General features: G+C 41.5%; 1 protein-coding gene across 2 annotated transcripts in view; it reads right to left on the bottom strand.

The window, feature by feature from the left end:
• Window positions 1–891: 891 nt before the first annotated feature.
• The window catches only part of COL18A1 (collagen type XVIII alpha 1 chain), a 250,975-nt gene continuing 239,335 nt past the window's right edge, over window positions 892–12,531 (bottom strand). For both annotated transcript variants that reach the window (XM_073577508.1, XM_073577507.1), the window contains 5 exons: window positions 11,039–11,074; window positions 5,055–5,321; window positions 4,774–4,971; window positions 3,105–3,220; window positions 892–2,519 (listed from right to left, as the gene is read on the bottom strand). In XM_073577508.1, the coding sequence (XP_073433609.1) occupies window positions 2,306–2,519; window positions 3,105–3,220; window positions 4,774–4,971; window positions 5,055–5,321; window positions 11,039–11,074 (831 nt within the window). In that variant the 3' untranslated portion in view covers window positions 892–2,305. The remainder of the gene's footprint in view (window positions 2,520–3,104; window positions 3,221–4,773; window positions 4,972–5,054; window positions 5,322–11,038; window positions 11,075–12,531) is intronic.

Genomic DNA, 12,531 nt, shown 5'->3' with positions numbered 1-12,531 from the left:
CCAAAAGGCAATGCCTATCACCCCAAATACACCATACCAACAGTGAAGTTTGGAGGTAGGAGCATCATGATGCGGGGCTGGTTTCAGCATACAGCGCTGGCAAACTTCATGACTGGAGAAATGTACAGAGACATTCTTGGAAAAAAAATCTGCTGCCATCTACCAGGAAGAGGAAATGAGGGTAGATATGTCAGCCAATGATCCCAATCACACATCCAAGGAAACTCTTAATTGGTTTCAGAGAGAGAAAATAAAGCTGCTAGAATGGCCAAGCAATCACTGGACCTGAATCCAATGTACAATTTATGGAAGGAACTAGAAGGAGCCCACTGGACCTTCAGGATTTGAAAAGGGTTTGTGTGGAAGAATGGGCCAAAATCACACCTGAGCAATGCATGTGACTAGTTTGTCAATACAAAAGGCATCTTGAAGCTGTTATAACCAACAAAGGCTTTTGTACGAAGTATTAATTACAGTCCAGTAAGTGTGTTCAATACTTTTTTCCCTGTGTAATTTCTCATTACTACACACAACTTAATTTAAGGACATCTTTGGTTTGATTTATTTGCATGTGTGGATTGGATGGGCTGTTACCAATCATCTGATGAGAATTTCATGTTAATAGCGACTTTAGAAGTATATTTATTTAGAAAATTGGTGCCGTGTTCAGTACTTATTTCACCCATTGTATATAATTATGACTATAGAGTCTATATTCCAAATACAGATTTAGCCATTTTTAAAATAACACAAATATCCCAGTCCAACAAATGATATATGATGTGGAAAAGGCCCAGGAGTTCACTTTTAGGGCCCCCATTTCCTTGTTTTGGCCACCATTCTCAGATACTTTTTATCAAACAATACTACAAATAAATCACACACAAGATATTAGTCCTAGGAAGTATTTATAGAAATGAATATCCACAGGTTTGATTTTTATTTTTTTTTAAAATACAAAGATTACGGTAGACAACTTCCATCTGTTTCCTGTCTTAAAATATTCTAAAAGTATTTAAAAAAATAAAGACTTTTTAGCACCATTTTAGACACATGAGGATTTCATTTACTCACTGGTAACTTTGCTGTACCACACACCTGAGTCCATTCCCGGCTGCACAAGGTTCCCAGTAACCAGCAGACGGCAACAACTTTACAGGTCAGAAAGCAGGCAAAAGTGCCATGTTTTCTACATTGTAGGAAGATAATTGGACACGTCATTGATCATAGACTCAGCAGTCCGGCATACGGGGAGGGGGGAATTCGAACCTTTTTATCTGGCAGTACAAAGACATTGTGGGCTGTAGTAGTTTTTCAGATAGTGAAATAATAGCGTGGCTTTACCTCTATTGCACTCTCATCCTAAACTTCATTGTGTGGACACCTAGTCCAACTGGGAATATTCAGGGTTGCGTGAACTATAGCTAATCCTTCCATTTGTCTCATCCAAACAAGTAAACATGTATAACTAGATATAAAACAAATATGACTAACATACATCCTGGATTAAAAATGGCAACGGTCCCAAGTAGTATAGTTTGCCCTAGTCAGGCTGGGCAGGTCACATATAGAGCAGCCTCAGTCCGGGGAATACAGTGTTCACTGGGCATCTGTCATCCTAAAGACCAAAGTCGGGAATGATTCTGTAGGCTGACAACTGCTTAATAAGCACTGTAGTCCTAAAACATTTAGGCTGTCCTAACTTTTTTTTTTAAAGAGTAGTCTAATAAATATAGTGGTAGTCACCAGGTATTTGTCATAGAAAGAACTAGGAAACAGACCTTCACGAGAGATTAATGAACACGTATGTGTGTCTGTAACTAAAAGTGATTAAATATTACTGAATAAAATAGAGACTATTCCATACCTGATGCAAAGAGTTGAGGCACCCATAAACTTTGCATCCTTCGCACAACTGTTGTACTATCTTAGGCTAGCTTCCTCTTACGACAGTCCAGTTGCAAACAACCCTCTGCTCTGGGGAAGACTTCAGTAGAAGTTGGCACAACTAGAATCAATATGATCTCAGTTGGTTCAATTCATGACCTCGGTTGGTTCAATTTTTGGAATTGCAGCCTCTTTCACAAAGTAAAACTAAAAGTGTGTGTTGAGCAGAGGCATGGAATAGCTCAACCAGTGTATCCAAGTGATGTGGCCCTATAAGGATGGGACCATAACACTGCACATTAGTGTTCAGAGAAGAGCAGCTTTCGACTCTTTGGTCTCTGGATGCAAGAAGGAACCTTGGGAAATCCATGTGCAGCCTCTGCCAGGATAGGCACCAATTTGGTTGTTAAACGTGCTCCTATTTCTGGCCGGTGGACATGAAGCTGTTTTCAATGCACAGGACAATAAAGTTCTTGTTGCAGCTCTGAGAGCGCTGTTCTAGGAGTTTCCCACTTGACAGAGATGAAGCTTGGCCGGTAACTACACTCTCATCTGTGCGCCAGGTCTCACAGTAGTTCTCAGTTAGACGGCGACCTTTGGCGTCTGACCCATGCCAGACCATCTTCTGTGGCCTGAGAGACAAAATTTCATGAAAATATATATTATAAAACCCAGATTTAAACAGAAGGTTATTTTCTGATGATTGGGGTGTAACAATCGCAGTTAAAGAGGTTGTGACTGGGCCCATGCGGGTGGGGGCCCACTGATGCCAGCACTAACACCAACTGGATGTGCGTCCTCGAACGCACATTCACCTGAAGCGTATTGCGGCGCAGAGACCCGTCTGGTCCGTGCACGGCCATGCAAGCTGCCAGCAAATTAGAGGCCAGCAGCTAACGTTGGCATTCACGTGACTGAGGGGGCGCAGCGTGGCAGGGGCGCAGCGTGGCAGGGACGCAATGCGCTCCCGTCACTTACACGTTGAAGTCAGCTGCCGGCTTTAGAAAAGGATGCCGCATGGCAAGGGAGCAGATGGACGGTGAGTATAATTGTTTTTTTTTTTTCTATGCAATAGAGAACAGCGGCAGAACGGGGGCTATATACCATTATTATTCGAATATGGTTTATATTTTATTTTAATTTGTCTACCATTTATACCATGAATTTTACTAATTCTTTCCTATTCAAATCTGTAACTGTATTGTAGCTTGACCTACCAAGTAGAATCTGTTACAACATCCCGTCCATCAAATGAATAGATTCGAGCCCCAGGCTTCATCTGTCCCTCCGAACCAGAAAATAGTGACTCCCAGCTGTCAAACAGTGTCTCATCCTGGAACAGGGTCACACAGCACATAAATTGATGTCAGATTTCAATACAAAAACTAAGATGACGAGTAGCCTGTGAATAACAGTAATTAGTTACATCCTTGTCCACGTTATTTCACTGATGAAAGTCAACAGTGAAGATATTTAGGTAAGTTACCCCAACATTAGTGCCCCCCTGTACACTGGCACCGGCTATATTTTCTGGGAATGTGAGACACTAGTTGCATTGTACTTTGCTATATGGATACAAACATGACCATGTTAAGGTTTTCATACAGTGCGACCTATGTTAGTCCATCTACAATAAACAAAAAGGTGGTCATATATCAAATCTCCAGTAAAAAAAATAATTTAAAACACAGTTGCCCTGATTCATTATTGTTTGCATTTTGTTTAGGGGACGGAAGGATCATTCAATTTGTAATATTTTCGGCCCGTTTTTGATTTGTGCCAAATTTTTCTTTTACTTTGCGCCTTTTTTTTACGTCTATTTCATATGTTTGCCTTTGTGGTCGTGTTTTTTTTATTTTCCAGATGTTTGATACCAATTGATCAATTGCGACTTCATAAAAAGCAGCAGCATTATTGCGCAAATCTACCCTAGTCCAGCCCTATCCTCAAACAGGAGAGGTTTTTTTTGTCCAATAAAAAGGTTTGCGCAAAGGGTAGTGTTGTGCGCGACATGGAACATGAAACTTTTCTGCTGTAAAAACACGCATTAAAGGTTGAGGAGCATTTTTTATTTTGCCCAAAATTCGTGAGACTGTGTGCGCCATTCGGAGGAATTTGGCTCCATACACTACCAAACAGGTAGTAGGAAAGTGACTTAAAAAAAAAAAAATGCAAATGATGAATCAAAAACAAAGTTTTCATTCTACTTAGCCAATTAATTTTTAGACTTCCTTATAAGTTAGTTTCGAGTATAACATTTCTAATGCAAAACAGTCTGCTGCTAGACAACATTGACTCTCCATGCTCTTTTGGGGACCCGGCCTTTCCACCATTAGGGGCCATTTCATGAAGGTGTTTTTTCCAGAATTCTGGTATAAAATGCCCTCAAATGTTGTAAAGTTTTGGTGGAAGTTGAAGTTGTTCAAAAAGGTTGTGACTTTTAGCGTTTTTTTTTTATTCTAGTTCTGGCCAACTTTCCTGAAATGGGCAGAGCTGGAGTGGTGAAGCCTGCTTGGCAAATTCTTCAATGTTTATGCCACGCCAATGGCAGAAATAATGCCAGAAATGTACTCCAGTCTGATTGGAGTAACATTTCTGGCAATGGCACTTGTAACATGCACTTAAGTGGAGTGTGATCTGAATGAACTGTTGCTTTGCCCTCTAGCGCTACTGACCAGCCTGCAAAACACTAGTCTAAATGAATTGGGCCCATCTATTTGAATTACTTCCTGCCTTGACTAACCAGGATAAAAGATGGCAGCAAGAACAGGAAAGTTTTTATTTCCTTCTTGTATTGCATATTTGAAGGAGGACCTTATATCTATCCTCCATAGTAAACAAGTAAATTCTAATATTATAGCACAGGTACTTGATTTCCACACTCACCCTAAGATTAACAATAGGCACCGTGAGACGGTCGGCCTTCCGGACTATACTATACAAGTCCTGCAGCCGTGATGATAGAAATGCGCGAAACGTCCCTTGAAGTCCAGCTTTACGCGCTTGCTCAAAGCATTGGAAGTCAACCCCGCGGATGGAACGCATGCTGCCACTAAGAGGGGCATTTAGTGCCAGAAGATGTAACTGCAATAGAAGAAAAAATAAGTAAGAATCCACCCAGGAGCACAACAAGGGAAAACATCTCCGTGTATCATCGCCATACTCACTGCTGCCTGGTATTCTTGGTGTGTGTGGATGGGAGGAGTATTTCTCTCTGGCTCTGCAGGTCTGGGGAACACTTGAGGTGGCGGCTGTGGTTGCTGTGGTGGACGATATTCTGGTGGTGGACGGTATTCTGGTCGTGGAGGTTCAGGATTCTTGGGAGGTTGAGGTGGAGGAATATTATCTTCTGTAATATCCTGATAATATCCTGAATTTTTGTTGTCAGAAGGATAATTAATAATTGGTGGTTGTACCACAGCAACTTCATTAGCCTGCAGAGAAGAGGAACCATTTAGCAATTGGTAACATAGATTTGTGATACAATGGCACGAAAAGAAAAATTCCATCCAATCTTCCATACTTGGTCTTGTTTGAAAGTCAAGACTCCTGCCTTTACAACATGACCGAGACTGGCTTAAGTCACAATGTAGCCCGAGCATGTTTTAGTTGACCACAAGAGGAGGGGTAACATGGAGCTTTTGTGCAACGCTCCATAAAACAGAAATGAGAAGATCTCTGAGGACCTTAAGGACTGAGCCCGATAGGTTATTCATTCCACTTAATCACCCAGACAGCTTTGGCAGTGTATGTGCAAATCAATAGTCCTGCTCTTGCAACATCATCAGGAGATTACTACACGATCGCCACCCCCTGGGGTGAGACAAACCCAGGTAATAATGGCTCTTGCGCCGAATCTCGGGCAGCGGAGGCAGGTCATTAAGAGAATAGTGAATTGGCAGTCAAAGACCGATGTTGGATGGGGAAATAGGGAGAAAGGCAGGAGAGCTGGAAGTGGAGTGTCCACCATCTACTCTTGTGATTAAAACTTCAAGGCTGGATTTCTCTACAATTTCCAAGCAAATTACTACAAGAAAGGTGTGAATGTAATAATCATTAAAAAAATCTTTACACATGCCATTAGTTCAGGGTCTAACATGCTGATGGCAGGTTACCTTTAAATGCTTAATTTTTTTGTCTAAAGCATTTGTACAGTGAAATTTGCCAGTGTGCTTCTCTGAGGGTATGTAGCTCCTAATTCTCCTGAGCGATGTTCTATGCTGATGTATGTCCAAGCTAAAGTTCACCTTTCATATGGTCATACATCAGCTTAACAAATTATTCTGGAGAGATGAGGGCTTAAAAAAAAAAAAACCCAGAGGAACTCACCGATGGATTTCATTGTGAACTCATTGTGCATTTTTAACAAAGTCCAAAATTTTAACGAAACCCTATTGCAGAAATATTTCACAGACAAAAGAAATGTATATACTGTAATTGTGCATAAGCCTGGGCTTGAATGTGAGTTTAGTCGGTAATTTAACATTTAATGCTTTCTTAAGTAATCGCCTGTTATTTTCTTTACATTTCCAGTTTATACAGGCATAGACCTATAGACCTACGTGGTATGTGTGAACACGGCACAACTTTAACTTTTTCTTTTTTAGAAGCTGGGTAGATAATTTTCTGCAAGGAGCACACATTATGTACCTGTTTTCAGAAAATATTTGTCTATGGGTGTTAAGATTTTTTTTTTTTTTTTTCCAAATATATTTTATTGGTTTCAATAACATACAGAATTGAAAAGAAGCAGCATTTCAAAACAAGTTCAAGGTATACAAGTTCAAGGTATACAATTCATTTGGTCATGCAAGATATTAGTATCTTATAAATTCCCCAAATACCCAACTTCTTCCCTCCGCCCTCCCTCCCCAACCCCCATCATAGTCCTCTGCACTCTAATTGGTTAGAAGATGTTTATGGTATTGGTGTATGACCACCAATTCTTTTAAAAAGGTACCATTGAGTGTTTTCAAATTGGGATCTGAGCTGGTCCCTGGTGTCCTGAGGTAGTGTTGAGACAAATAACGACCATGTGGTCAAAAACCTCCCCACCATTCTCTCCTTACAGGTCAAGGCGTCCAACCAAGCCATGCGAAAAAGAAACATTATCTTAGATTGTATAAGTGTCTTAGGTGGCGGCATTGGGTTCAACCAATGCTGTAGAATGCTCTTTCTAGCTGTGGAGGCCCATAGTATCAGTGTGGCTTTTATATGTTTGGGGAGCTTGTCTGACCGAGTATGTTAAAGAGCGCCCATTGAGGAGTGAGTTCGAACATTATTCCGCAGATCTGCTGAACTTCTGCATGAATGCGCTCCCATTGTTCATGGATTTTTCTGCATCCCCACATATGGTGCAGGATGTCCGTGTTTTCTATGCCACACATGGTACAAGCAAACGTGCCCTGGGGCGACATTTTGGATTTAGTATATGGGGTGACATAGGCTCTATGAAGGAGCAAAAGCGCCATGTCTGTATAACTGCTGGATGAAACAACCTGTCTCTGTATATTAGTGGCTTCCAAAATATCGCCAACCGTTCTATCATGTATGTCCCCCGCCCATCTCGCCGGACCTGTGGTTCTACTCGCCCATGACCATCTGTTACGTATCAAAGAGTAAATGCTGCTAGTTGACACGATTTGTGTCTTCGTGTTCCTTAGAAAGTTGTTCATTTTGTTGCTCCCCTTCCCCTGCTGGCCATCCCCCAAGCTCTTTTGGACTGAACTTCGTGCCTGAAGGAAGAGGAAGGGGCCTATTAGCAAATATAGGGAATCGATGTACCGCGTTGCTGAACGTAAGTATGGAAAACCCATCGTACAGCAAGTCCAGTGCCATCGCACACCCATGTCTGGCCAGAGCTGCATAAAGTAAGGGCGGTTTACCATGCAGAAATCTGGGGTTGCCCAAAAATGGCATGATAGGTGAAGAATCAGTGTGCATATGGCATCTTTTCCTACATTTTCGCCATACCCGTATGGTCTGCCATATGGTTGGGTGTTGATCCACGCCGGTAGGAAGGCTGTCGTTTCTTAAGTGTAACAAGGCTGAGAGCGCAATGGTAGAACTGCTGGTCCATATCCACATTAGCAAAGTGAGACGTTCCCCGCAACCAATCAATAGCATATCGTAAATTTGCAGCCAGATTATACTGCCCAATATCTGGGAAGTTGATACCTCCTTCTTTGGGGGCTTTTAATTTTGGCAGACCAATTCTAGCCCTCTTCCCCGCTCCCCAGATGAATGAACGGAATGCTTTATTCAGCAGATGCACGTCTGCGTTAGATAATAATAAGGGCAAGGTCTGAAATAAATACATGAGTTTTGGAAATATAACCATTTTGATCAGATGGCATCGTCCGGAGAAGGACAGGGTGTAATGTTTCCAGGAGGTTAAAAGACCAAGTATCGAGGCAATCAGTGGTTTTATATTTATTTGGTATAAGTCAGCTAAATCAGCTAGAAGATGGATTCCTAAATATTTTATAGAGGATGTGCACCATCTGAAAGGAAAGGATGGGATCGATCTTCCTTGTTTGAACAAGGCCAATGCCTCGGATTTAGTAAAGTTAATTTTAAAGCCAGAACAGTGGCTGAATTTTTTGAGTGCGTCCATTATTATGGGGAGTGCCTTGGTTGGGTTGGAAATAAATAATAGGATATCATCGGCAAACGCCGCAATTTTAACTTGCAGCGATCCCTACGGTCATTCCCTCATACTCCAACATACCCAGTAAAGTCCTAATCAATGTATCCAATGCTATGTTAAATAATAGGGGTGAATCATAGAATCGTAGAGTTGGAAGGGACCTCCTGGGCCATCTGGTCCAACCCCCTGCTCAAAGCAGGATTCGCTAAATCATCCCAGTCAGATGTCTGTCCAGCCTCTGTTTGAAGACTTCCATTGAAGGAGAACTCACCACTTCTCGTGGCAGCTTGTTCCACTCATTGATCACTCTGTCAAAAAGTTTTTTCTAATATCTAATCTGTGTCTCCTCCCATTCAGCTTCATCCCATTGCTTCTAGTCTTTCCTTGTGCAAATGAGAATAAAGTTGATCCTTCTACAATGTGACAACCCATTAGATATTTGTAGACAGCTATTAAGTCTCCTCTCAGTCTTCTCTTTTGCAAACTAAACAATCCCAAATCCTGCAACCTTTCCTCATAAGACAAGGTTTGCAGACCGGTCACCATTCTGGTTGCTCTTTTCTGAACTTGCTTGTTTGTTGGTCTTTTTTAAAATGTGGTGCCCAAAACTGGACACAATATTCCAGATGAGGTCTGACCAAAGAGGAGTAGAGGGAAATAAGGGCAACCTTGATGGGTGCCCCTTTGAATCCTGAAAGCCAACGATGGTGACCCATTTATGGCCAGCCTAGACACCGGTTCACGATATATCATAGTGATGGCCTTACAGAACCATGACCCAAAGCCCCACTCACTCTCCCATAAGAAATAGCCCCCAGAGCCGTGCGTATATTATACGTTATTGATTTCCCATGGACAAAGCCAGTCTGTTGGGGTGATATTAATTGGGGGATTAGTTGTTGGACTCTGTTTGCTAATATTTTCGTGAAAATTTTGAAATCTGAGTTCAGCAGCGAGATCGGACGGTATCCATCTACTCGCAATGGGTCCCTGCCCGGTTTGGAAGTACAATTATATCTGCATCAGTAAACCCATCAGGTAGCCGTCCCGTTTGGACAATTTGGTTGAAAACTGCACACAAGTGAGGGCCTAGTGCTCCTCCCTATATTCTGTAGTACTCATTACTATATCCGTCGGGGCCAGGGGACTTAGATATTTTTAGGGTACTTATGGTTTGGACGACTTCTGCTATGGATATCGGAGCATTCAAGGTTTCTCTGTGCTCCTCGGTCAATTTAGGTAGTACATCCGGCTTCAAGAACTCAGGGGCATCATTCCCTGTCTTTGGCGCAGCACTATAGAGAGACTCGAAAAAAAGCTCTAAACTCTTCAATAATTTCCTCATTGCCAGTCCGGACGGTGCCATGCTTGTTTTTAATTTTGTGAATTCTTGTGGCTTTATGGTATGACCTAGCAAGTGATGCGAGCAGTTTGCCAGGTTTGTTGCCCCACTTGAAATATTTTTGTTTTTGGTAGTCAAGATTAAAGACTGCTCTCTCATGGGCCAGAACGTCCGCTGCTCTCTTCGCTTCTAGGTATTGGCTTTTCGTAAGGGGCGTATTATTGGCTTTAAATCTTTTGTATGCAAGAGTCAATGCTGTTTGTGATTCTAAAGTTAAGCGTAATAGGTTTGTTTTTTTTATTGTTCACAAAGGATATTATTTGTCCTCGCAAAACTGCTTTGGAGGTGTCCCAAAACCAATGGGGTGTTTCAATGTGTTCTGAGTTGTCTGCTTTAAATGTGTTCCAAGTGAAATTTAGGCGATTCTTAAAGTCATCCGACTGATATAAATATGAGGGGAATCTCCATCTCCTATTACAATGAACAGGCTGCTTTAGTTTGAGGTGGAAGGTGATTGGTGCGTGGTCTGAGATGTAAATATCTAATATTTTTGTCTGTTGAATGAGAGAGACAAGTGTAGTGCTCAGCAACCAATAGTCAATTCTGGCGTGGGAGTCCTGTGCATGCGAATAATGGGAGAAATCCTTTTCTAGCGGATGCTGTAACCTCCACACGTCCACTAAATCGAGAGGATCAGAGAGAGATTGTAGGAAGCTCCCCGAGGTCCGTGTAGGTGGCAATTGGTGTTTAGATGTATCCATGTTTACATCATATACCTCATTAAAATCCCCGCCCACTATGAGAGAATTTGTGTCCCAACCAGCAATGTATTCCAACACGGAGGCCTGAAACTGGGGATCGGGTGTATTTGGTGCATAAATGTTAACCACATTGTAAGTCGTCCCCTCAATATTGAGTTTAGCGCAGACAAATCTGCCCGCAGGGTCCTCCACCGTGTCCACCACCTCATATTTAACATTGTTGTTAATCAGTATGGCCACCCCTCATTGCTTTTTAGAGTATGAGACCTCTACACAAAGAGAGAATTTTTTGCTTCTGAGCATTGGGTGGTTAAGATTCTATTTTTATAATTCAGGTTTTAATTTATGTAAAAAAAAAAAAAAAAAAAACCCTTGCAGCAAAAGGGTTAATGAACTTACCTGCCCATTGCCATTCAATGTTGCATATTCTCCAAGCTGTGAAAACAAAACATTGTCAGCAAAAGGTTTCCAAGATAAGACACCCAACCCTTCTGAAAACGAGGACTCTAACCTATATGAAATCAATATTAGCATGGTTTCCGATAAATAAGTCGTGCAGATAAAAAAAAAAAAAGAATTCTCATATTACATAATATTTAACTAATAGAAGTGGAGGTCCTGGAGAGTGGGTATAAAGTAAATTTCTTGACCTGTAAAGTATTACACAGGCAACCTATTGATTTGAGTAGGCACACTGTAATGCTTTGTTTTTATACATCACCCTCCAGGTTCACCCACATATTAGAGCTGATTTGAGCTTACTGTCAAGAGACTCAAGAGAGGTATGAATTGTGGAATTATGTTAGAGCCACACCTTCTGCAAGTCAGTTCTTTCAATCAGGCCTAGACGAGGTGTTAGTTATGTGCAAAACGCTAAGCATTCCTCCTGCTCCCATCAAAGTTTATCCTCTTAATATATTGCAGTCATCATATTATATAGCACTGTGTACTTACAATTGCTCATTTTGCCTTTCTACCAAGATAATTGTCCTTATTGTGCATCTTTTCAGAGAGTCCAGTATTTCAGCTGATGTTATTTGTGGGTATTTCTTTTGCATTCTGAACAATTTTCCTGACATTTGCCACAGGTGAGGATGTTACCTTTAGTAGCCATTCAAACCCATTTGTGTCAACTTCTGTGCATGTTATCAGACCAAAGTCACCAGGGTATGGGAACTTTTGATCAGGGTCATTTGGATGTTTTGGGTTGTCATTATGATTTCAAAAGAGAACACACAGTAGTCTGACAATAAATGGATTCACCCAACCACTAACCATGAGTGGAGAAAAGATTTGGTGTTATCATTCATATTCTCTGAAAAAAGGCCAAGAAAGTAAAACTTCTGCCGGGGTATGTAAACTTTTTAGCACAACTGTACTCCTGTGCTCCGAAGCATATTGATTATATTCAAGGGGCAGTCTCAACACAGTGCTTCAGGAGCAAACTCCCCTGTCTCCCAGCTTCCTAAGGAGGGCGACGAATGCCTTATGATTGACAGTTTGGACCTGTGGCATGGCTGAACCGTGCTGCTAACACAGCCACCTTTGCTTCTGCAGCATTAGAGAAGCACAAGAGGGAACAAATCTGGCCAGATCCCGTGATCCGGTCAGCTTCTGAGCAGCACCTACATTTTCTAAAGCTAGTGGCTGGTCTGTGATTGGCTCCTTGCCTAGCAGACGATCCACCTCTGTTAAACTACAGAGGTAACACATAACCTAGGCAATGAGCAGTACACAGCAGAGTTAATGACTATCTCTACTTTTTTTTTTTTTTTTTTTTTTTAGTATGGACAGAATTTTTAGAATAAAAGGTAAATTGCAAAGTTGTTTGTTTTTACACTTTAATTTTAACTACCTGATTTATCATGGTGAGACAACCCCTCTTAAGGCTA

Source organism: Dendrobates tinctorius, unplaced genomic scaffold, assembly GCF_039654945.1.
Source record: "Dendrobates tinctorius isolate UK_male_01 unplaced genomic scaffold, ASM3965494v1 ptg000056l, whole genome shotgun sequence".
NCBI classification, from domain to species: domain Eukaryota; kingdom Metazoa; phylum Chordata; class Amphibia; order Anura; family Dendrobatidae; genus Dendrobates; species Dendrobates tinctorius.
The sequence above is the reverse complement of the archived record's forward strand: the minus strand, read 5'-3'. Positions and strand labels throughout refer to the sequence as shown.